The sequence below is a fragment of the Poromitra crassiceps genome (genome assembly GCF_964638095.1).
Source record: "Poromitra crassiceps genome assembly, chromosome: 8".
Taxonomy (NCBI): domain Eukaryota; kingdom Metazoa; phylum Chordata; class Actinopteri; order Beryciformes; family Melamphaidae; genus Poromitra; species Poromitra crassiceps.
This window is the reverse complement of record NC_139629.1, coordinates 51722338-51748958: the sequence shown is the minus strand read 5'-3', so window position 1 is coordinate 51748958 and position 26621 is coordinate 51722338. Positions and strand designations below refer to the sequence as shown.

At 46.3% G+C, this 26621-nt stretch overlaps 1 protein-coding gene across 2 annotated transcripts in view; it reads right to left on the bottom strand.

The window, feature by feature from the left end:
* LOC310781423 (protein bicaudal D homolog 2-like) overlaps positions 1-24414 on the bottom strand; it is a gene marked incomplete at its 3' end in the record, with an annotated part of 83610 nt that extends 59196 nt beyond the window's left edge. For both annotated transcript variants that reach the window (XM_083642051.1, XM_083642050.1), the window contains exon 1: positions 23917-24414. In XM_083642051.1, the coding sequence (XP_083498177.1) occupies positions 23917-24156 (240 nt within the window). In that variant the 5' untranslated portion in view covers positions 24157-24414. The remainder of the gene's footprint in view (positions 1-23916) is intronic.
* Positions 24415-26621: the final 2207 nt, after the last annotated feature.

Below are 26621 nucleotides of genomic sequence, written 5' to 3'. Positions count from 1 at the left end.
ACCTTCACCATGCGTCGTCCACAGTGACAGCAGCTGGAGAACATATATGTGCTTTATGTAGGTGTCAGGTGAGACACCTGCAGTGGGAGGACCACAGAGCCTCCTCTGCTATTATGGTGTCTGTTCCAGCCTGAAGGCTCTGTGTTATTATGGGCTAAAACAGTCATTATGGCCCTGCCAGTGCAGTCAAGTAACAGCGTGTGTGTTTACAGCCTATACAGTGTTATGTGTTCTCCACGGCTGTATAAGATGGAATGCTTAGTGTGATGATGAAGGAGGGACATTTACATTCCACAGTGACAAGTGAAATGCAAGCTAAGCCTAAAAAACTCTTTTCATATTCAGGGCTACAGAAAGATCAGATCTCTGTGGGGTTAGCCTATAGATCAGATCTCTGTGGGGATAGCCTATAGATCAGATCTCTGTGGGGTTAGCCTATAGTTCAAGATTCAAGATTCAAGATTTTTATTGTCACTCCGTGGTACAAGTATCACGTGTGAAATTCTTGTGCTGTGGACTCCGTTTACAACATAGTACAAATATAACAGGGCATATGAGTGCAAAAACAACAAGAGACACAACAAGCAATAAGGCAGTATAGTGATAAGACAAGTCAGAGACAGTGGCATATTCACTGCACATAGGTGCACATGTCATGTGCATACTTGGACGTACTTAAACATTTTCAGATCTCTGTGGGGTTAGCCTATAGATCAGATCTCTGTGGGGTTAGCCTATAGATCAGATCTCTGTGGGGTTAGCCTATAGATCAGATCTCTGTGGGGTTAGCCTATAGATCAGATCTCTGTGGGGTTAGCCTATAGATCAGATCTCTGTGGGGTTAAGCCTATAGATCAGATCTCTGTGGCATTAGCCTATAGATCAGATCTCTGTGGGGTTGGCCTATAGATCAGATCAGTTAGCCTAAGTGTTTCCTGAAGATATTTGTCGTCTTGAATTAAAAAGGTGCTGTAAGCGATTCTGGAGAAAGGATTGAGTCAACACGGTTCTCATTCCCAAGTAGTCAAATACTGACGCTTTGGGTTGGTGGTCCGGTCCACAACACCACCTCAAAGTGTCAGTATGGTGGTCCGGTCCACAACACCACCTCAAAGTGTCAGTATGGTGGTCCGGTCCACAACACCACCTCAAAGTGTCAGTATGGTGGTCCGGTCCACAACACCACCTCAAAGTGTCAGTATGGTGGTCCAGTCCACAACACCACCTCAAAGTGTCAGTATGGTGGTCCAGTCCACAACACCACCTCAAAGTGTCAGTATGGTGGTCCAGTCCACAACACCACCTCAAAGTGTCAGTATGGTGGTCCGGTCCACAACACCACCTCAAAGTGTCAGTATGGTGGTCCAGTCCACAGCACCACCTCAAAGTGTCAGTATGGTGGTCCAGTCCACAGCACCACCTCAAAGTGTCAGTATGGTGGTCCAGTCCACAGCACCACCTCAAAGTGTCAGTATGGTGGTCCAGTCCACAGCACCACCTCAAAGTGTCAGTATGGTGGTCCAGTCCACAGCACCACCTCAAATTGTCAGTATTTGACTACTTGGGAATGAGAACCGTGTTGACTCAATCCTCTCTGTGGACTTCTCTCTCCTGATTGGATCAAGTTAGGATGGGAAAGCAGTAGGGCTGTGAATCTTCACTGGCCTCATGATTCGATCCGATTACGATTCAGAGGGCTACGATTCGATTCGATTACGATTATCGATGCATCTTAAATCAATGCATCACTTTTTTTCCCAATACATGATTGATTTTTTCTCACTCTGTTTTTCTCACTGTGTGGCTACTTTTAAAATAAAAGTGCATTTGGAATCGCATTGTATTATGATCCAAATAAACAACTGCATGTACTTCCATTATATTTTATTTGATTATTATTATTTATTTTTTTAAATAATAATGGATTTTTGACATTTGTGAATCGATGCAGAATCGTGCACGTCCGCATCGCGATGCATATTATAATCGATTATTTTTTTAATCGATTATTTTTTACACCCCTAGATACCATACCAGAAAGATCTTCTCTTCTGTTTACCACAAACTAAGCAGAGCGAGTGGGAGACCCATGTTACTGACCAAACACTCTATATCAGTGATTGTTGTTAGAATATAGAGCTATTTAACACTTATTCAAACAAAAAATATCCCTTACAGCACCTTCATTTATTTATTTATTCATTTATTCATGTATTTATTTGACTGAAGGGAGATCTTCTATAGTAAAAAAAAAAAAAATGACTTGTTTTCAGTATGGTCGTAGTAATAATAAAGAAGCATGTGTTCATGGCGGTTGTTTATCCCTGGCTTGTATTGTTCAGCTGCTAAATCTGCCAGTGAATGGAGGAGAAGGCCAGCATCTCTGGGGAGACTCAGACTCAATAGGTGTGATACACGGCACCAGCATATCAGCGTCTGGCTCCGGGCGTTTATCATCTCTCATATCACAGCGACGCTCTGTACAGGACCTCAGTCATTTGCAATGCAAAGGGAGAAGCCTGAAGCCTTATCTGCTGCCTGCCCGGCCCGCAGCCGGCCTGTCGCTCGCCTTTCTCTCCCCGACACTCAGCGTCTGGACGGCGTCTCCCAGGTCCACGTGCCGCGTGGTGCCGGCACCCCAGGGGAACCGCCGTCGTCATGGTTACCATGCCAATTACAGTACCGGAGCGAGAGGCGGGCAGGAGGATGCTGTTTCAGAGCTCAGCCCGTACGCAGCGTTCTCTCCTGAGGCTCCTCCCTCTTTCTCCTCATCCAAGCCCCGTGTCTCCTCTACCAGGTCCAACTCCAGATCCGCTTGCTCAAAGAGCAAGTTGCTTTTGTGTTTCATGGTAAACAGCACAGTGAACTGAATGGAGTCTCCACCGTGTATTTCAGGCCTGTTCCTCTAAAGACGTTCCCTGTGGAACGTTTACAGATGACCTCCACACAGCTGAGGGAACCCCCTCTTCTCCCTGCTAACACCGATAACAGAGGGAGGGAGCAGCTGGAGATACAGCTGAGGCCAACACACACACACACACACACACGCACGCACACGCACACGCACACACGCACGCACGCACACACACACAGACACACAGAGAAGATTGTGATTACATTACCATACCAAGTTCAAGGTCAGGGTCTGTTCAGGACCCCAAACTATTTGTGTGTGTATTTGGTGGGTTAGTGGAAGGAAGATGAACACTGTATGAGACCATAATGTATTTCACTGAATCATTCCCAGACTCATACATCAGTGTGCCCAGACATGTCTAATCCATCAGGAGATGGACAGGATGGGGGGAGGGGTTGTGGAGACCTTCGATTTGCCTCCTTCTTGAGGGAGTTAACCACCTCAGCAGTCTCATTTGTTGCCTCTTGAGTGCAACTATTCTTCATTCTTAATCTCCTTCTGTCATGGCACTCATCAAACTAGCTAGGCTAACTCCATGAGCCGCTCATCAAACTAGCTAGGCTAACTCCATGAGCCGCTCATCAAACTAGCTAGGCTAACTCCATGAGGGCACTCATCAAACTAGCTAGGCTAACTCCATGAGGGCACTCATCAAACTAGCTAGGCTAACTCCATGAGCCGCTCTCCTCCATGGTGCTGTCCCCAACTCCCCTCTCCCACCTCTCCCCAGGCCTCACACTCTCAGACCCAGGCCTCACGCTCTCAGACCCAGGCCTCACGCTCTCAGACCCAGGCCTCACACTCTCAGACCCAGGCCTCACGCTCTCAGACCCAGGCCTCACGCTCTCAGACCCAGGCCTCACACTCTCAGACCCAGGCGCTCAGACCCCTGGAACCCCCTCAAGGAGCCCCTGGGGGTCCCCGGACCCCCATTTGAGAACCACACTGACCTATAGCAAATGCAACACAACTGTGGGAAAACAGCCTATAGCCCTCTGGCATCATGAGCTTACAATACATATAAAGCAAATAACACGCTGTCTGTTCTCCAGCACTTGAAAGTCCTTAGGGCAGCTGATGGAGGAAGTTCTATTCTTCTAGCATCTAAAAAGAGCGTGGACCCATGGGCTGGTTCCCACAGGACAGCCCTGGCATCGCCCAATCAAATGCTCCTCCCATCATCCACACACACACTCTCCCTTCCTCCCTCTCCCAGGCCCAGTTCTCAAGGACCCCATTCAATTAAAACCCCTCCTCTCCTTCCTCTGCAGCCCCTAAGTGTGCTGTTGTTATCGCTGCCCCCTGCAGCATCACTGTGTAACTAGTCTCCTCCTCTCCCCCTCCCTCCCTCTCCCCCTCTCCCCCTCCCTCCCTCTCCCCCTCCCTCCCTCCCTCCCTCCCTCCCTCCCTGGTCTGTTCCGCTCCCATCCCCCCTCCACTCAGCCTGGGGGTGTTTTACTGCGTCTCCCCTGTCCCACACCACGCTCCTCCATGAGTCTCTCCCCTGTCCCACAGCACGCTCCTCCATGAGTCTCTCCCCTGTCCCACACCACGCTCCTCCATGAGTCTCTCCCCTGTCCCACACCACGCTCCTCCATGAGTCTCTCCCGTGTCCCACACCACGCTTCTCCATGAGTCTCTCCCCTGTCCCACAGCACGCTCCTCCATGAGTCTCCCCTGTCCCACACCACGCTCCTCCATGAGTCTCTCCCCTGTCCCACACCACGCTCCTCCATGAGTCTCTCCCCTGTCCCACAGCACGCTCCTCCATGAGTCTCCCCTGTCCCACACCACGCTCCTCCATGAGTCTCTCCCCCTGTCCCACACCATGCTCCTCCATGAGTCTCTCCCCTGTCCCACACCACGCTCCTCCATGAGTCTCCCCTGTCCCACACCACGCTCCTCCATGAGTCTATCCCCTGTCCCACAACCACGCTCCTCCATGAGTCTCCCCTGTCCCACACCACGCTCCTCCATGAGTCTCTCCCCTGTCCCACACCACGCTCCTCCATGAGTCTCTCCCCTGTCCCACACCATGCTCCTCCATGAGTCTCTCCCCTGTCCCACACCACGCTCCTCCATGAGTCTCCCCTGTCCCACACCACGCTCCTCCATGAGTCTATCCCCTGTCCCACACCATGCTCCTCCATGAGTCCTCTCCCCTGTCCCACACCACGCTCCTCCATGAGTCTCCCCTGTCCCACACCACGCTCCTCCATGAGTCTATCCCCTGTCCCACACCACGCTCCTCCATGAGTCTCTCCTGTCCCACACCACGCTCCTCCATGAGTCTCTCCCCTGTCCCACACCACGCTCCCTCCATGAGTCTCTCCCCTGTCCCACACCACGCTCCTCCATGAGTCTCTCCTGTCCCACACCACGCTCCTCCATGAGTCTGGATACAACACACTGCGACAGCGGGGGGACCCAGACCCAGTAGCCTAGTTAAACCTAGAGCCTGACCGATATATCGGTCGATATTGGCCGATAACCGATATTGCCGATATTTTTTTTACTTTGTATTTTCTAAGTCATAGACAGCATGTTGTGTATATTTCTTTTTTCTTAACTCAAGTTATATTTTATATGTGTTCTATTTGTGTTTTTTGTATTTCTAGTTATTTATAATTATTAAATTCCCAGTTCAGTTTACCGTTTCATTTTGGACAATAAAGTTGATTGATAAGCTGTAAAATATCCTGCCCTTATATATCTCAAGTCATGTCAAGTCATATCTTTGTCAAGTGTTTGATATTTGTTGGGATCATTGCAAAAAAAAGAAATCTAATATAATGCGTATATAAGAAAATCTGAATTTGTTTACTCCCTATCGGTATCGGCATCAGCCTCAAAAATCCAGTATCGGTGGGGCTCTAGTGAAACCAGCAGCCTGGGGGAGGAGAGTGGGAGGAGGAGAGGAGGGTGTGGTGGTGAGGGCGGGGCGGGGGTACGTACAGACAGTGTGTGTGTGTGGGGGGGTGTGTGTGTGTGTGGTGTGTGTGTGTGTGTGGGGGGGGGGGGGGGGAGGGGGTGGCGGTGTGTAGGGAGACGTATATCTCTGTTCTCTGACTGCACAGTAGCGTGAATGTCATAGGATCCCTAGAGTAAAGGGGGAACAACCCCTTTGGAAATGGGTTTGCTAATATTCTGATAGGCGGGCGAGAAGACCCTCTCCTGAATCTGCCCTCCGGTCCAAAGTAATGGAGACGAGATGAGAGGGGCTTCTCTGCCAGGCAGGCAGGAGGTAATGGAGACCAGACGAGCGGTGGCCTGGTGGAATTACAGAGAGAGTGAGGGGGCGGTGTCACACATGCAGTCATGTAAACAGAGTATGTTATCTGTCTGCATCTCATACACCAAGCCACACAAAAGATGCCCCCAGCGCCCATCACAGAAACAAGTTCCACACACGCAACTGCACCCGCCTCAACACAATACCACATTATATTCAACGTTAATGCAAACCTTAACATTTAAAATGTGGGCCACAGCGACCAGGACAGAACTATAGCAGCACTAGTAGCCACAGATAACGTTTATGGGCAAATGCTTTCAAATGAAGATGTCAGCAAGGAAGGAAGTATTAATACAATGAATGAACATTTTATTAATCGTGATGAGGGTTGAACACCTTCTGGCAATATAGCTAAGCTTTGTCTGTCTGAGCCCTGAGACTGATATGGGCGGGGCATGTCACACCCTTGATGTGTGTGTGTGTGTGTGGGGGGGGGGGGGGGGGGGGGGGGGGGCACCCACCATCTGTCTACTTATAGCCCCCACAAACAACTTTATTCACCCGCTCTATATGCTAATGAGCATGGGCTGACGTGCCCCCGGCTCCATTCCTTTTGTTCAGTTTGGGCATGTCGGGCTTCAAATAGCCCCAACATGGCCTCAGGGGGTTATCCCAGGTCAAGTCAGGGGGTTATCCCAGGTCAAGTCAGGGGGTTCTCCCAGGTCAAGTCCAGGGAAGGGAAGGATCTTTCCACATGAAGTACATGTGTGCATGTCTGTTTTAATAGATACACCAACATTTGCACGTCTATATGATTGCTTGCCTGTGTGCGTTAAGATTAGATGAGATTATATTGCTGGTTGGAGGAAACTTGCCTATCCACCTCTGCCTGATTTAACACGCGGACGAGCTACTTTTAGCAGCACGCTGCTGTTCCATAAGCAGCTGCTATGTTAGTTAGCTTTGCTGCTATGTCAGTTAGCTTTGCTGCTGTTCCATAAGCAGCTGCTATGTTAGTTAGCTTTGCTGCTATGTCAGTTAGCTTTGCTGCTATGTTAGTTAGCTTTGCTGCTGTTCCATAAGCAGCTGCTATGTTAGTTAGCTTTGCTGCTATGTTAGTTAGCTTTGCTGCTGTTCCATAAGCAGCTGCTATGTTAGTTAGCTTTGCTGCTATGTTAGTTAGCTTTGCTGCTATGTTAGTTAGCTTTGCTGCTATGTTAGTTAGCTTTGCTGCTGTTCCATAAGCAGCTGCTATGTTAGTTAGCTTTGCTGCTATGTTAGTTAGCTTTGCTGCTGTTCCATAAGCAGCTGCTATGTTAGTTAGCTTTGCTGCTATGTTAGTTAGCTTTGCTGCTGTTCCATAAGCAGCTGCTATGTTAGTTAGCTTTGCTGCTATGTTAGTTAGCTTTGCTGCTGTTCCATAAGCAGCTGCTATGTTAGTTAGCTTTGCTGCTATGTTAGTTAGCTTTGCTGCAGTTCCATAAGCAGCTGCTATGTTAGTTAGCTTTGCTGCTATGTTAGTTAGCTTTGCTGCTATGTTAGTTAGCTTTGCTGCTATGTTAGTTAGCTTTGCTGCTATGTTAGTTAGTTTGCTGCTGCTGATGAAGCAAGCGATCAGCTCCTCACTACAGCAAAATGCAGCAAAGCGCGCCTGAATTAGACGGAATAAAAATAACAGATGGACAGCTTTGGAGACAAATACAGAAGAACCCTTAAGTCTGATGATCCATACCGAGATTACTCCAGATGGCTATATTATTGATTGCCACTTCCTGTCTCTGTTGCCATGGTTACGGCCAGAACAGTAACAGGAAATGCAGCATACTTAGCGTGGACGTTAACACCACGACACCGGGGAAGGCGAGCACATTCCTCCCAGAAAGAAAGAAAGAAGAATCTTCTGTGAAGATGTCATAAGAAACCGGAGTAAAGAGTGACTTGACTGATGCCTGATGCCATGTGGTCATTTCCTCTGATCCTCCCTCATGACGCAGACTCATATTTCAATCTGCTTCCCGTCTGTTATAAATATCTCCGGCTCTGCAGAGGTAAACAGGATGCAGGCTCCAGGAGGTTCTGACTCCAATACAATGGAGGGAAGATGGCAGAGTTGAGGGAGCAGAGAGGAGAGGGCAGAGACGGCCCAACTTCAACTCACTTCCTGTCATTTTGTCACGTGGGTTTTTGCCCATGGTTTTCCACGGACACGCCCACTTAAGGGGCGTTCACACCGAGATATTTATTTTTCGCTCTGTCGCTCAAGTCAACCCTTTGGAATCGCTCTGTCGCTCTGTTTAAATCGCTCATCAACAGGCACACGAAATGACGGACATGTGGGGGATATAACTTTACGCAATGTCATGCTGTTTGTCCACTACGAGCCACCGTCATTGTTTACAAGCTAAGCCTATCAGCGTGCTCCTAATGCGAGCTGCATACCGGTAGTACAGACTTCACTTCATGTCAGCTGTCAGCCTGTCAATGTGGTTTGTTGCCACACAATAAACCAGCGGTTTGTTCCAAGCCAGTGTGATCCTTGACTCGCTCTCACACGGCAGCCAATCAGCGTTGAACAGCGAGCGACTGATGCCAGCGTATTTTCGCTCGAGTTGGGATATTTCATCTTGAGCGACGAGTGTATTTTCTCCCTGTCGCTCTGTCTCTGCCGCTCGGACGCCCAGCGATTATTCTCCCAGGCGAATATACGCTCAATCGCTCGTTTGCATTGACTTTGTATGTAAACTCGACGCCAGCAACAAACTTTAATAGGTCGGTGTGAACGCAGCTTTAGGAGACTTTCGGCAGGTCTGAGTCAACGGTTGACCACGCCCATTTAGGAGACTTGCTGCTACCATTTGTTAGAATTGTCGGAGCCTGCGGTGACCCATCTATAGTAATATAATATCTATGGTGGAGTCACGCAAAGTACTTATTGTGCCTTCCGTTTAAACTGGGAGCGAAGTGAGTTGTCGACGTTCCATTTAAAACAGTTGGGAAAACAGCCAGGTTAGCTCTAGCCAGGCTAGCCATTGTTAGCAACAACAGTTGATAACAAGGCATTTCGCGGTATTTTGCACGTACAAACACTGCAGCAACATGTCCACACACAGATAGAAGTTAGACAGTGCTGTGTGTACAAAAAAGTATTTACTACGATTTTAACTACTGTTGACGCGCAGAGCAGCCATCTTGGATTTTTGAGGTCGGGCTGCTGAGTCTCCTCCGAGTTTGGGAGAGAAAATACGAGCACTGGTGACGTCACCGTTGGAGCTCACGACCTTTGAACCGTCACATTCCCCTTTCCCAGTTTGAAAGGCATCAGCAGCTATACTGAGTGGTGACTGGTGAAGGCATTGAGATCTTTGGTGAGGGTGTTCTTTCTCACTGTGGTACAGCTCAGGATGCTCAGAGCCTGAAGCAGAACAGAGAAGGTGGGTTAATGCGAGCTATGTGATGTTAGCCACAGTATTACAGGAACAACGCAGGTGGAGTCAAAACTCATTCATTTACAAAGCCACACTCTACACTAGGGATGTTCATCAATTATCGAAAATCGATAATCGATCGTTAAGGATTGGAATCGATCCTGTGGCATTTGGATCGATTTTTTAATTATTAAAAAAAAAAAAAAAAAAAAAAAAACTTTTTTTTTTTTTGGACTAAGTTTGGGTGGAATTCGTTCCTCCTCGCCCCACTCCATTGCACAGCCGACTAACGTGAGGTGGAGCTTCATATAGTCTCTAGTTTTCTGGCTGGGCACGGGCCTTTGTGCCAACAAAACTGTTTTAAACATGGGAAATTCACACCGGCATGCGCCGGGGACAGCAGTGTTGGAGAGGAGACACATTGAAATAAAGAGTTCATTGAGGAGAACACGTTGTCTTTCGTATTTTCTGCCATAGGCATTCATTTTGTAAAAAAAAAAAAAAAAAAAAAAAAAAAATATTGAAAATATTGAAAATTTTCTAAGTACGGTATTAATAAAATCGATGATCGATAATTGATCGTTAATATTCACCGATTATCGATTTTGGAAAATTTTCAAAATGAACATCCCTACTCTACACGCATCGCATGTACAGTATGTGAACACATGCACCTTATTCATTGGTTCCTATAAAGTATCAGCAACTTGATGGAGCCATGGAGGTTACTATGGTGTTCCTGTGCACTGGTAAAGCTGGCCCAAAATGAACTGAAGTGAATTGAGTAGATATTGAAAGGTGGTTGATCGTAGGCGTTGTCCCAACTTGCTCAGTAGTAGGAGAATGGAGCTATCTCAGGAAATACATGGTATGGGTTACCTGAAGTGTCAGTCAAGGTAGTCTTACTGTTGCGCAGCAAGTAGCATGCTAACAAATGTAGGCTGGTCTTTCTTTTCCAGCATAACAGCCAAGACAATTAAAACAATGGCCACTAAGAGAACACTATTAAACAATGTTCAATAAATGGGGTGAAAAAAGGATGTCAAATACAAAAAAGTAGACTAGTATTTGGTGAAGACAAAATGGCTGCTTTAATCAGCTGGAGAAACAACAGAATGAAGACAACAGGAGATGGAGGAGAGATAAGTATCCATTGTGATTCTCTAGCTCTCTCACACACACACACACACACACACACACACACACACACACACACACACACACACACACACACACACACACACACAGGGGTCTTTGTTGGGACATGTATAGTAGTTTATAGTGGGTGCTGCTGTGTGTAGAAGGGAGGATGGCGATCAGACACTAGGGGGCCATTGCCTGATGCACCATATTGTGTCGTGTAAGGAGGAACACAGCCTTCACCATGTCCTCATGCTCTATTTTGAGCCTGGACTCCTGCCTGATCTGTCCTAGTCTTCACTAACAAGATTACAGTGGGAGGATCATGACCCTGCTGGGCTACCAGCCCCTAAACACAGAGGGTATAACCAAAGGTTAGGATTTGACTACCGGGTAGTAATGTATGTATAGTCTAACAGTAGTGAAATCAAGTCAAATCTGAAGTAAACTCATCAATTTCACCGGGCTTCATGTTTTAAATTCCACTCTTCAGTTTTAAGGGATAGAGAAGATGGCTTAAGGCCCATTTATACTCAATTTTCATACGAAAATAGATGCGTCCGTTTCAAACGTCATTATCGTCACTGCCCCCACATACTTCCATGCGTCTTTCACGTTGGTATCATGTTAAGCAATACATCCACCAGTGGGCAGTAGAGAGTCAAATGTATGAGTGTGTGAGTGGTTCTGCTCCAGATGACGGACAGAAAACGCACAAAATGATTTTCGTGAAATTTAACATAGAGTATAATCGGGCCTTTATGGCGTTTGAGCACAGGCTGCTGGGCCGTATGGAGCCGTAGACTAAACTCAGTGTTTCCCCTAGAAGAAATTTCAGCCCTGGAGGTATTCCGAAACGTACCCCGACCGCAATGGCGGGGCCCCTCGCTGGCGACGCTAAACTTTTAGCTAACCTGTTTGCATCTATGTTCACAATGGCATCCCAAGTATCATCATACTATTGTGGGATGCGATGTGAACAGTTGTATTATGGGATGTGCGTTTCCCAGGCAACGACACACGTTGACAAGTTTTGGAACAGCGCTGCACGCTGGCACAATGCTCCTAAAAGCAAAATGCTTATTGTTTTGAATGATTTGGCATCTTCTATTACTGTCAACACCAGTATTGTTGTATTGTAATAATATGCCATAAAGGTTTATTGAAATGTGGTAGAATGGTAGGGGAAACACTGCTAAACTCATGGTCCAATGTCGGCCCACCCAACACATTCCTGCACCAGGAAATAAACAACAACAACAACAACAACAACTCTGCTATCAGGAAATAACTACTAAACTCTACTAATCTCAGCTACCAAACTATACTGCAAATACACTACAGCACGTCCTCTCACTAACAAATCCTCCTGACACATTGCTGTTTGTCTGAGTTCCTCTCTCTGAAGGCAGAACTGAAAATTAAGCTTTATCATAAAACTGCCTTTATTGTTAATAACACCGCCAGTTTACTAGCAGTGTAATCTGAGGAGCAAACTGCCCGAGCGAGGCCAAGCGGCAACGTAGAGGATACTGCTGGGTACAGTATACCCTAAACCTACCATACTGCTGAGTACAGGGTTATCAAAAGTATGGATAGTATCGTAAGTATCAATACTAACAATTTGAAATGGATACAATACTCATTTGTAACAGTTTTGATATCATCAGTGCTTTCTTTTAATGAAAAATCACAGTATCTGTTGCTTCAACAAGCTAAACGTGTTCTGATGGCTAGAGCAGCAGGGCTAATCTGCTGTCTAAATTCAAAGTTTGATCAGGTCTAGATTATGGAGAAGTGTGCGTCTGTCCGTCCATCTGTCTAACTTTATTGTTATGCATCTTGATATGTCGTCATCATCCCCCTCCTTCCCGTGGTATCGAAAATGGTATCGAGTATCGATATTTTCCTGGGTATCGGTATCGAAGGAGTAATTCTAGTATGGTGACATGACATCCCTAGCTGGGTATGAAATGGCTACATGAGGCCAGGGCATTTCACTCTGAGGCACTGATGATAAGGATAAATCATGATAAATCACCTGAAATCACATCACATGATGCTGAACGAGATCATGATAAATCACCTGAAATAACATCACATGATGCTGAACGAGATCATGATAAATCACCTGAAATCACATCACATGATGCTGAACGAGATCATGATAAATCACCTGAAATCACATCACATGATGCTGAACGAGATCATGATAAATCACCTGAAATCACATCACATGATGCTGAACGAGATCATGATAAATCACCTGAAATCACATCACATGATGCTGAACGAGATCATGATCAAACTGGAGGATGTGAGAGTGGTTAAGGGAAGTGTGACATGATACACCTGGCCTCTAGGCGGTGATCTATCAGCAGAGCATGATACTTATCCATGACATCACCCTGTGGCGTCTATACTTAGCTAGGAGGCAGCAGCTAAGCTACAGGAGGTGTCCTGCACACACACACACACACAGCAGGATTATACAGTGTTCCTATGAACAGTCGCAATGCTATGCTCTTCACTCACACACTGCTTCTGGGACAAGCTTGATGTGAGCTCCATAAAGGAGCCACACAGTCATGTAAATAGCCCACAAACAGCCTCGATAGCTTAGCTAGCATCTTAAGAGAAGTGAATGAGGCTGCAGCCACTCCTCCACCGTGCAGCAGGGCTAATGTAGCACTTCACAAACACTCAAGTGTTTGATTTAAGCACACTGCACAAACACTTCACTGTAACACACACATCACACTGCACAAACACTTCACTGTAACACACACATCACACTGAACAAACACTTCACTGTAACACACACATCACACTGAACAAACACTTCACTGTAACACACACATCACACTGAACAAACACTTCACTGTAACACACACATCACACTGAACAAACACTTCACTGTAACACACACATCACACTGAACAAACACTTCACTGTAACACACACCCCAAACACACTAACACTCCACAATCTAAAGCATTCATTCAACCTGAGAGCTGAAACACTCAAAGAACTAAAGCCACTCACTAATACTCCCGACCAAACCAGGTGGCGGTCATGTTTATTAGCACTGGACGTTTGACCTCAAACTAGAATGAATCTTCCATTACTTTGCCTTCGTACGGTCACTCTGGAGCAGGGGCGGAGCGAGCCTATCAGCCCACGGGGGGCGAAGCTCTTAGGGCCGGGTCCTGTGCTGCCCCGCCTTTGCTCGCGTGATGTCAGACGGACCTTACGGATCGACGTCTCTCGTCCAATAGAAGTGGTTCCTTAGGATGGACTGGCCAGTTTTGGAAATGTCCCTCTTAGAAATGAACTGTGGATGGTCTTAATAATGATGTGCACGTCCGTATTGACCCTATGACTCATATAGTAGAGTAGAGTGTCAGCCAGGTGCGACCGTGTGCTCATACACCCGACCTGCCAGGCTGGAGAATCAGTGAAGTAGTGCTGCGGAGCAGGACAGGTTCCCATGGGGCACCTGACAGCGACAGGGCAACATTACCCCCAAAATGAGCCCAACTGTCACCGGCTGTGACCCGGGCCTGGCAAGGCTCCCAGAGCTCCGTAAGCCCTCTGCGGAGCCGCTGGGATTCATCCTCTTAGGTCCAGAGCCCCGGGGATTTGAGCCTTTATTTATTTAGTGCCATTTACTAAAGATTAGCCTTCATTGCAGTGCAAGAGACATTGTAGATAAAAGGACCGGACAGAATACACAAAACAAGGAGGAAAAGGTTTAGTGCTGTAGGTTAGTTTAAAGAAGCAAACCCATACAACTGAACCAGGGTTGGAGACAAAGATCTTAGACAGACTATGATCTCATGGACAGAGCTATTAATAAGAATTGGGGGGTTGTCAGAGGCTATAATATATATAACATATATAACATATAACTGTGTGTTGTTCACACCAAGGTGAAAAAAGCTTCACTCGTGCAAAAAGAAAGCGAACATGATGGGGCAAATATAGCGTCATTCGCACCACGACATTTCACATCAATCGCGTCGCCCAGGACGGAATCACATCTACTCGCGCGTTTGCATTGACTTTGTACGTAATCTCGTCGCACGTAAATTTGCAAAAATCGCCGGTTTGCCCCGGTGTGAGTGAACGCACAGTAAGAATGAGTGAGGTGAGTGAACGCACAGTAAGAATGAGTGAGGTGAGTGAACGCACAGTAAGAATGAGTGAGGTGAGTGAACACACAGTAAGAATGAGTGAGGTGAGTGAACACAGAGTAAGAATGAGTGAGGTGAGTGAACGCACAGTAAGAATGAGTGAGGTGAGTGAACACACAGTAAGAATGAGTGAGGTGAGTGAACACAGAGTAAGAATGAGTGAGGTGAGTGAACACACAGTAAGAATGAGTGAGGTGAGTGAACACAGAGTAAGAATGAGTGAGGTGACTGAACGCACAGTAAGAATGAGTGAGGTGAGTGAACACACAGTAAGAATGAGTGAGGTGAGTGAACGCACAGTAAGAATGAGTGAGGTGAGTGAACACACAGTAAGAATGAGTGAGGTGAGTGAACACACAGTAAGAATGAGTGAGGTGAGTGAACGCACAGTAAGAATGAGTGAGGTGAGTGAACGCACAGTAAGAATGAGTGAGGTGAGTGAACGCACAGTAAGAATGAGTGAGGTGAGTGAACGCACAGTAAGAATGAGTGAGGTGAGTGAACGCACAGTAAGAATGAGTGAGGTGAGTGAACGCACAGTAAGAATGAGTGAGGTGAGTGAACGCACAGTAAGAATGAGTGAGGTGAGTGAACACACAGTAAGAATGAGTGAGGTAAGTGAGGAAACAGTAAGAATGAGTGAGGTAAGTGAACGCACAGTAAGAACGAGTGAGGTGAGTGAACGCACAGTAAGAATGAGTGAGGTGAGTGAACGCACAGTAAGAATGAGTGAGGTGAGTGAACACACAGTAAGAATGAGTGAGGTGAGTGAACGCACAGTAAGAATGAGTGAGGTGAGTGAACGCACAGTAAGAATGAGTGAGGTGAGTGAACGCACAGTAAGAATGAGTGAGGTGAGTGAACGCACAGTAAGAATGAGTGAGGTGAGTGAACACACAGTAAGAATGAGTGAGGTGAGTGAACGCACAGTAAGAATGAGTGAGGTGAGTGAACGCACAGTAAGAATGAGTGAGGTGAGTGAACACACAGTAAGGATGAGTGAGGTGAGTGAACACACAGTAAGAATGAGTGAGGTGAGTGAACACACAGTAAGAATGAGTGAGGTGAGTGAACGCACAGTAAGGATGAGTGAGGTGAGTGAACGCACAGTAAGAATGAGTGAGGTGAGTGAACGCACAGTAAGAATGAGTGAGGTGAGTGAACGCACAGTAAGAATGAGTGAGGTGAGTGAACACACAGTAAGAATGAGTGAGGTGAGTGAACACACAGTAAGAATGAGTGAGGTGAGTGAACGCACAGTAAGAATGAGTGAGGTGAGTGAACGCACAGTAAGAATGAGTGAGGTGAGTGAACGCACAGTAAGAATGAGTGAGGTGAGTGAACGCACAGTAAGAATGAGTGAGGTGAGTGAACGCACAGTAAGAATGAGTGAGGTGAGTGAACGCACAGTAAGAATGAGTGAGGTGAGTGAACGCACAGTAAGAATGAGTGAGGTGAGTGAACGCACAGTAAGAATGAGTGAGGTGAGTGAACGCACAGTAAGAATGAGTGAGGTGAGTGAACACACAGTAAGAATGAGTGAGGTGAGTGAACGCACAGTAAGAATGAGTGAGGTGAGGGAGGAAACAGAGGAAACTGAATTGAGCAGCTGGTGCTGAAAAGAAAGAGGGGAATCTAATGACATGAGTCTGGGTTTATTTACGACTCGCTATGCGCCCTTATAAGGGCCCAGATGGGTATGAGTCCTCCTCCTATTTTCTACTGACATCCAATCAGAATCCAAGGCATTTAACACCACGACCACAGAGACGGGTTTAAAGTCACACCAACTATCTTTGTCTGTGGACATTGTGATTTGTGCTTTAGTGATTTGCCATTTCAAAAGGGAGAACAGAGACCAATCTTTTGAAATGCGGTCACAATGGGATAGCTCTCAATCTGTCCTTTGTCATCCTCTGTGTTCTGTGAGCGTTTAACCCTCCCTTCGTCTGTGACACCCAAGACCCGTTAACCCCACCGTGCTCAGGCACACAAAGGCCAGCGAGCCGAGCACAGAGAAGCCAGCTTTCACTGAGCGCAACAATATTTGACTTTTGATTGTCCGGGGAGAATTCCACAGCGCAGTGCTCAGCTGTCGCTGCGCGGATAGGAGAGGAGGCGGGACTGACTGGCTCTGTGTGCGTGTGACTGAATGACTTTACTGTGCTCTCTGACACGCACCACAATGTAACAAGGACCCAAATAGAGCCAGACCTTTGTTCAAAAAGTAGCATAAAAGTAGCTAAAAGTAGCACTGCCTCAGTGTGTAACATTGTAACATTGCCTCAGTGTGTAACATTGCCTCAGTGTGTAACATTGTAGCACTGCCTCAGTGTGTAACATTGTAACATTGCCTCAGTGTGTAACATTGTAACATTGCCTCAGTGTGTAACATTGTAGCACTGCCTCAGTGTGTAACATTGTAGCACTGCCTCAGTGTGTAACATTGTAGCACTGCCTCAGTGTGTAACATTGTAACATTGCCTCAGTGTGTAACATTGTAACATTGCCTCAGTGTGTAACATTGTAACATTGCCTCAGTGTGTAACATTGTAACATTGCCTCAGTGTGTGTAGGTCTGAAACAGGAAACAGTGGAAATCTAGGAAGACATGAAAAGTGAGGTTTGAGGGCTGCTCTGTGGCTCTGGTGTCAGTGGTCAGATGATGAAGACATCTTTAACTGTGATGTAATTGTACAGTAACACTGTATAAGCTGCATGATCACAACTGAACTGGGTTAAAGTATCATAGCTAGTCCTGTTTGAGAAGTGAGCAGCTTATCAGCTGACATTAGATATTAATAAAGGCCTAATAAAAGATGTTGGGGACACAATAAGTTACGCAACTTTTTTACCAGCAATGTCAATGTCATCAGCATGTGATCATTACAGCACAAGTGGACCCACAATATGAACTGTGTTAATAGAACAGGATGTAGCACAGATGTAGCACAGCGGCCAGGGCTCACATTCATTCACTGTTGTGCCATCAGATGGACGACGGTCCAATCTGGTGTCTGTCACCAGTGTGCCACACACTGCTTAGCTGTGGGTCACCTGAGAACATTTACTGACGGACACATTTAAAAAAAAAAAAAAAAAAAATCTGCCATAAAACCGCATTATTATGGGAAAAACGCTGACCTCCATGAGATGATTAACCTTCATCTTTCTCTCCGTCTTCATGTTGTTTTAGGTGGCTTCACACCGGGAGTGTGTCACCACATCTCCTACACGTAACAACGCAGATGTTTCTGGACTCAAAACTGCTCATTTTGATTCAACGCTGCTTTGATTTGATTGGATAAATCGCTGACGTCACAATAGGTACGGTGCGCAGCGAGGGTCACATTAGTCTCAGCCGGCCTATAGGCACATAATAAACTATAAACTTATTAAAGCCTTTTAACTTATTAAGAAGAGTGCCTTGGATTCTGTATTTTTGGGATTTCACATAATAAACTATGTTGTGATTCCAAATTATTTGCCAGCCAGCTGGTGGGTGACCTCATTTTTTAATCCGTCAAACTCAAAATTTAGCCGCATTTGGCGCTTGGCGGGTGTTACTTTTGGAGGGAGAGGAGAGGCGGGACTGAGGTGGGACTGAGGTGGGACTCTGAGGTGGGACTCTGAGGGCAACTAGACGGAACAAATCATATATATACTGTACTGTACATAGCAGCCAGCTCTGACAGAGGTCAAGACAAAGACAAACAGAGAGTGCTTTGGAATGCATGAGGACATGGAGGAAGAGGGGCGTGACTCTATTGCTAGGTGCTCAGAGCACAGATAGGCACATCCTATGAATATCATTAACTATGTATAGTTGCTTCCAGGCATTTGCTGCCGTGTGTATTCAGTAGCATGCTCTGTTCACTAGCTGGTTAAGTGTGTGTTCAGTAGCATGCTCTGTTCACTAGCTGGTTAAGTGTGTGTTCAGTAGCATGCTCTGTTCACTAGCTGGTTAAGTGTGTGTTCAGTAGCATGCTCTGTTCACTAGCTGGTTCAGTGTGTGTTCACTAGCTGGTAACAGCCTAATCTCTCTCAGCAGGCAGCAGCCTCCAACACACTGTGAAGGCAGCACCTGCTGAGGAAGCAGCAAGCGACTGTTCAAATGAAGAGCTGTGCCGTTACTAAGCAACCGTAGTGTGCAGAATTCCTCCATCTTCCTGCTTCCTGCACACGGGCGCATGTATGTGTGTGTGTGTGTACTGTGTGTACACATGTGTATGTGTGTGTGTACTGTGTGTGAGTGTGAACACTAGTGCCCTGTGCTGCTGACCCAAGGTTAGATGCGGATTGGCCAAAAGGGGCAGTTGGAGTTTGCCCACTGTCACAATGATTTCTGATGGACTGTTTCTCTCAAGGATGGATACAAAAGACTAGAGCGTCTGGGCTTTTCAATCGCTACCAACAGAGACACTTAGGAGCTATTTTCTTGTAGGTCGACGGGAGAGGATTCAGTGAGGTGTTCTGTAAATCTCCCTGACAATCTACAAGTCTGTCGACTGTGTGTCCTCTTGAGAGACAAAGGACAACCTATACTGCCTCCATCATGTAAACAGTAGCCATGTACCAAAGACAACATGGCATTTATACCAACCTGAGCAGAGAGATGACCCTCTGACAGCTTTATACCAACCTGAGCAGAGAGATGACCCTCTGACAGCTTTATACCAACCTGACCAGAGAGATGACCCTCTGACAGCTTTATACCAACCTGAGCAGAGAGATGACCCTCTGACAGCTTTTACTACTTTATACCAACCTGAGCAGAGAGATGACCCTCTGACAGCTTTTATACCAACCTGACCAGAGAGATGACCCTCTGACAGCTTTATACCAACCTGAGCAGAGAGATGACCCTCTGACAGCTTTATACCAACCTGAGCAGAGAGATGACCCTCTGACAGCTTTTATACCAACCTGACCAGAGAGATGACCCTCTGACAGCTTTTATACCAACCTGACCAGAGAGATGACCCTCTGACAGCTTTTACTACTTTATACCAACCTGACCAGAGAGATGACCCTCTGACAGCTTTATACCAACCTGACCAGAGAGATGACCCTCTGACAGCTTTTACTACTTTATACCAACCTGAGCAGAGAGATGACCCTCTGACAGCTTTTACTACTTTATACCAACCTGACCAGAGAGATGACCCTCTGACAGCTTTTACTACTTTATACCAACCTGAGCAGAGAGATGACCCTCTGACAGCTTTATACCAACCTGACCAGAGAGATGACCCTCTGACAGCTTTATACCAACCTGACCAGAGAGATGACCCTCTGACAGCTTTATACCAACCTGACCAGAGAGATGACCCTCTGACAGCTTTATACCAACCTGACCAGAGAGATGACCCTCTGACAGCTTTATACCAACCTGAGCAGAGAGATGACCCTCTGACAGCTTTTACTACTTTATACCAACCTGAGCAGAGAGATGACCCTCTGACAGCTTTTACTACTTTATACCAACCTGAGCAGAGAGATGACCCTCCGACAGCTTTTACTACCGTACAAGTTGCAGACAAAGCCACACTGGCCAGTTTGTCTGGCCTACTGAAAGCAGTCAAACAGAAGAGATGGCTGTGAGTGTGAAGCAATAGAGACAGTCCGCATGTCTGGGAACGCCCATACAGGCTCTAGGAACGCCCACAATAGACGCTGGGTTAGCTGGCTCAGCCTGGCTGGGGGCGGGGTCAGGGTGGGGTAAAAACCCCCGTTCTATCCATTCAGCAAAGTTAGAATTTAGCTGATAGCCCAGCCCAGGCAGACACGATCGGGGATTTAACCACCGCAGTAAACGCACATCTGAGCAGATGTCTTGTGTTCTGCTCTAGATCCCCCAAACATGTAGTTTAGAGCCACAGCACCGTCTTTTGGCGAGTCAGCCCATGAGATATATGGGCGGTTTTACCCCACTCGCGAGCCAGCCGTTTAACATTTTGTGGGCGTTCCCAGACATGCGGACTCTCTATGTTGATGAATATGACTTTTTGGCTCATTGTGTAGCTATATGTTGATGTCTTGAGTTGGGAGTTTGCATTTCCTCCAGTTCCAGTGGAAACTGACGACAGCGATAAGCTTGAATTTAACCACTGCTATCTTGTGATTGACCCGGCTACCTACTGTTCTCCTACAGACAATAAGCAGGACGTCAGAAGGACGTCATGTGTGTGTTTGTTTTCCTCTTGAGATAGCATCACGGGTGATGAATGAGTGTGTGTGTGTGTGTGTGTGTGTGTGTGTGTGTGTGTGTGTGTGTGTGTGTGTGTGTGTGTGTGTGTGTGTGTGTGTGTGTGACACAGCCCCAGTTACCATCTGACCACTGATCTCCAACCAGCATAACCTAACCCCCTGCCCCTGGGTATAAGAAAGAACCTCTGTCACAGCTTTAGGTGGACAATTGAGTTTATTGTCCGGGCAGATGGGTGTTTGTCTCCCATTACAAGATGGAAAGACACATGTGGAAGGATCCAGGAACCCAATCCGACACACAATGAGAAGAACTTCATTTCTGTCTCATCTCTAGGAATTCAGTAGTCGGATTTTGAGGAACCAAGATGAAGAAAAATCATCTCCACAAATGTGCCCACTTCTTTTTATTCCCCTTCTCGTTTGCTGCCATGGTTACTTGACCAGGCCGGTTCCTCTATTCAGGGCTTTGTGCTGGCATTCTTCTAGGCAAAGAAATGCATGTGAAAACAGCTGAGACCTCCAAAGAGCTCCTCTGTGCTACAACAACAAACATATACTGGAGAGAGAGAGAGAGAGGGCTGAGGGAGAGCAACAGATAAACAAGCAGAGACGAAGAGGCACAAGCAGGGTGCTGAGAATCTCTCTCTCCCTCTCTCTCTCTCTCTCTCTCTCTCTCTCTCTCTCTCTCTCTCTCTCTCATTCCCTCTGTTTCTGTCTCTCCACAGAAAAACACAAAAACCCAAGGGAGTGATGAGCAGATTTCTGGCACGACAGGAGGGCTTTAGCATGAAGTCAGCCCTCTCAGCTAGTGGCTCTCCGGCCTTGTGGGAGGAACCAGGGGAAGAACCCGAAAAGTCTCTGAGATGGACTCGCCAGGGGAGGAAGTGAGCAACCATGCTCAAGCAAGTCTGCGCTGAAGAGGACCACCCCCCCCCCCTCCCTTTTTTCCATGAAGAGCTGTTCGTCATACAGCTGCCTAACGTCCACCCCCCTAACGTCATTTTCCTCTCAATCCATTCCAAATCACAAGTCCCTGACACTGACAGACCCTGGAGGAGTCCCTGACACTGACAGACCCTGGAGGAGTCCCTGACACTGACAGACCCTGGAGGAGTCCCTGACACTGACAGACCCTGGAGGAGTCCCTGATACTGACAGACCCTAGAGGAGCCCCTGACACTGACAGACCCTGGAGGAGGAGTGTGAGAGAGCAGAAAAACAGACAGGTCCTTTATCCGTCTCTCTCCAGTCACGTCAACATTCTTTCCATTCCTGTCACGGGACGTCAACACGTTTACTTTCCTCTGCGAGTTGCTCATCCCTCTCCTTTTCGAGCGGGAGGTTCAAAATTCAAACCAATTCCCGCCCCGCCCCCATCTAGACGAGTAATTCTTGTTCTTCAGAGGACAGGCATGACTCATTTGACTTCAGCTCAACATGGCTGATATCTGTGTGTGATCCATACTAACACATGAAGCAACCAATCATCACTTCATTCTGTAATCATTTCTATATTTCTAAACACAGTTGAAGAGTAGAGGGGGGGGGGAACAAACAAGCGAATACAATGAATAATCATTCATATGAAATTGAATGGGTGAAACAGACCTAGGCTATTTAATAAATGTCCATATCAAACATGCACATCAGCTAAATTCTGCACATGTAGCCTCGCTCCAAATCATACAGTATATTGAATTGAAGACATGACAGAGGTGGGGGAGGGAGGAGTAGACAAGCTGACACACAGAGAGAGAGAGATGGCTCGAGGAACAGGCCTGCCTGCCCCATAAATAACTCAATAACTCAATCAAATATGGACCTGCAATGGGGATTCCCATCATTTCCTTCTCCTGCAGCTTTGACCTTGTAGGATGTGGGGCTCTTATGGAGCTGGTTGTAGGATGTGGGATGTAGGATGTGGGGCTCTTATGGAGCTGGTTGTAGGATGTAGGATGTAGGATGTGGGGCTCTTATGGAGCTGGTTGTAGGATGTAGGATGTGGGATGTGGGGCTCTTATGGAGCTGGTTGTAGGATGTAGGATGTGGGATGTGGGGCTCTTATGGAGCTGGTTGTAGGATGTAGGATGTGGGATGTGGGGCTCTTATGGAGCTGGTTGTAGGATGTAGGATGTAGGATGTGGGGCTCTCATGGAGCTGGTTGTAGGATGTGGGATGTAGGATGTGGGGCTCTTATGGAGCTGGTTGTAGGATGTAGGATGTAGGATGTGGGGCTCTTATGGAGCTGGTTGTAGGATGTAGGATGTGGGGCTCTTATGGAGCTGGTTGTAGGATGTAGGATGTGGGATGTGGGGCTCTTATGGAGCTGGTTGTAGGATGTAGGATGTGGGGCTCTTATGGAGCTGGTTGTAGGATGTGGGATGTGGGGCTCTTATGGAGCTGGTTGTAGGATGTAGGATGTGGGATGTGGGGCTCTTATGGAGCTGGTTGCTATTTAATGGTTGATTGATATTGAATTGACTCTCCCTTAAGAAAAAGAACTCTAGTAACCCTAGAAAGACATTTTAAAATTAGACAAATAACAGAAAAGCGAGATGTTTCTAGTGATGCCACAGGGGCATATAACTAGGCTGCCATTAAAAAAACGACAAGGTCACTGTAAACCACACAAGGAATATTATAGCCTAGTTATTCATGTATATTCTTGTTATTGATGAATGAAATCACAATTAAAGTAAATGGCGACAGATGATGTCTGTATTAGAATATTAATATTATTCCTCCTTAGACGACATGGTCTTCTGTGGTCTGTCATGCATGCAGCCAGCCTACCTCTTTGAGCTGGTTGAGCTCCTGTTGGACGGTCTCGTACTCGATCTCCAGGTCGTCGTACTGCTGCTTGAGCTGCTGCTTCTCCTCCAGCACCGCCAGCCCGTACTCCGCCGCCTGGATCTTCTCGTTCGTGGTCTCACTCAGCTCCCGGGAAAGACGCTCGATCTCGGCCCGCAGCCACTCCGGCGCGGCCTCCAGCAACAGCATTGCGTCCGAGTAGCGCTGCTCCTCCACAGACATGGTCGGTACCTACACGGGGCTGAAGGTGACGATCAACCCGACGTACGACAAGGGGATGCGGGGGTGTCTTCAAGCGGTGTTAAACCTTGAAGAAGAAGGAGATGCTCCTCAGATTCTTCTGTATTTAAACTGCATGATTGTTACTCTTGCGGTTCTCGTTGCTTCGGTCATGTAGATGACCGTTTTGAATTTCTCCGCTCGACGGGAGAGGTTGATGTTATCTCTTAAAATTGCTCCATCACTGCGATCCTGCGTTTCCTTCGCCTCTCCCCCCGGGCTAGACTTGTCGGAGCGAGCAGCAGGAGAGGAGCAGTCAGATCAACGTCAAGCCAGTCAGAATTAATGATACTTCCGGATGTTACTTTCAAAATAAAAGCATTATTGACGATCACGGTCTGTTGTCGAAGTGCTATTTTTGTTTAATTACTCGTTTATTCGAGTATTGCAAAGGTACAAACTGAAAAGAATAAATATATGTACAGGGATTATATAAGGAATGAAAATACACACTATTTTTTCACAAGATGTTCGAAATGTTCTTTTATTTTGAAGGCCACAGCGATGTTCCTTCATTTTTCTGGCTGTCTCGAGCCGGCTGAAACGCAATTGGTTTACGGTTTGCGGTGTTCGCCGGCTGGAACAGCGGCAGTGCTTGTCGGGAAATGTAGTATTTGTAGTAGACAAACCGTATAGGAGAGGCCTGCAGACACCGTGAAATGAACTCGTTTCCCGTTAGGCTTTATATGTTTGCCTATGTGGAGCACGGAAATCTGTCTCCGACGTTTTGGTTACATAGAAATAGAATGTAGGCAGACAGGCGTTTGCCATGATCTGCTGCCATCTGTCGGAAATGTTAAGGATTTTTTTCAGTTCAATCATTTCTACACGATTTCATGGAATAATAGTGCTTTTTTTATTATGTCAAATGATTCTCTACCATTTAGTAGGTTAAAACTGAGGAACCCTCTTGGATGAGTGGCAAAACACCTGAGACTAAATTTGTCTAGTTGCTAAATTATCCAACCGCAGACTGTGAGACTGTTGGAAAATATAATCACATCTTTATCTTTTTGATATATTATTTATTTACATTGACTAAAGGAAAGAAGAGCCATCTGTCTGGTCAGGAGGTAGTGTCAAGACAACTGTGAGAATCCACATAGAGTTATCAGCACATAGAACTTCAAGATTTTGCAGTCCACTTTCCCACTTAAGTTGACTTTTTAGACAACATGGTTGTGTGTGTTGCTCTATCGATTACAACTGTTGTTCCCGGAAAATAGTTTTTTTCTTCTAATAAGTGGAATCTCGCACCCTCTCGCAAAGGTCATAAGCCTAAATAAGTAGGCTAAATCTTTGATAATACTGTACCTTTGAACAACAAGCAAAATGTTATGCAAAACAAAATTAATGTGCGTCATTTTATTTCTTCAAACTAAAATGTGTAAAACATTTCAATGCTGTATGTATGGCATTAATAAAGTATTTCATAATATGAAATAGGAATATGAATAATAATACTATGTGGAGTGAACATTTGTTCCGCAGTGGCAATGATAAGTCCAGTGATTTGAGGTGGTAAAGCAGGAAGTAAAACAAATATAACCAACATCATTAATGGTTGCATTCCATTTAGGTTTTCCAGCGCCAGGGCCCTCATTCATGTTATTTGTTACACCTGCTTTACTTCCTGCTTTACCACCTCAAAATGGTTGCTGTGAACAGGGCCTATAGATCTCTTTTGTCTTCTTTGTCCTGAAACTATATTGTTTTGTTTCTTGCTGTAGAGATGGTTTGTACAAAGTGGGAGAATGAGGTGAACTCAGGTCACTGATGACAGTGCCATACTGCCATTTCAGGTAGGCTATCTGATTTGTGCAGAATGAAGGCAGTTCTCTTCTTGCACTTCACACAGCCAACGTCTTTCTACAACAGCTGCTGCATAGGCTACCAGCAGAGTTTTAAGCGTCATGGCTACGTGTGAGCAGAGAAAACACTCCAAGATTTTGGTCAAATCTCCTTCAGTAGCCTAGTCTTTCATATTTTGGGAAACAAGACACAATCACCTCTTGTTTTGTCCGCAGCACAAAATCACAGTATTTCACATCACATGTGGAGTCTATAATGGCCAATATCCATTTGAATATTTGTATCATTCCTGCCTTCCTGGAAAGGGCATCTTACTACAGGCAAACAACTACAAACCCTCTGGAACTCTGTTTGATGACAGAAAAAATAAGTGCAAACATGTATGCAAGCAAGTAGCTATTTACATAGTAAAGTAACTATTTACATAGTAGCTAAAGTAACTATTTACATAGGGCACAAACAGAAGTGCAAACAGACAGTAATTATTGCAACAGAACAGACATGAGTGACTTCATCAGTGTCAGGGATGTCTTCTTCTTCTTCTTTGGTGTTTTATGGCAGTGCTGCGCCATGTCTCCCAGAAATCGAGCACACAA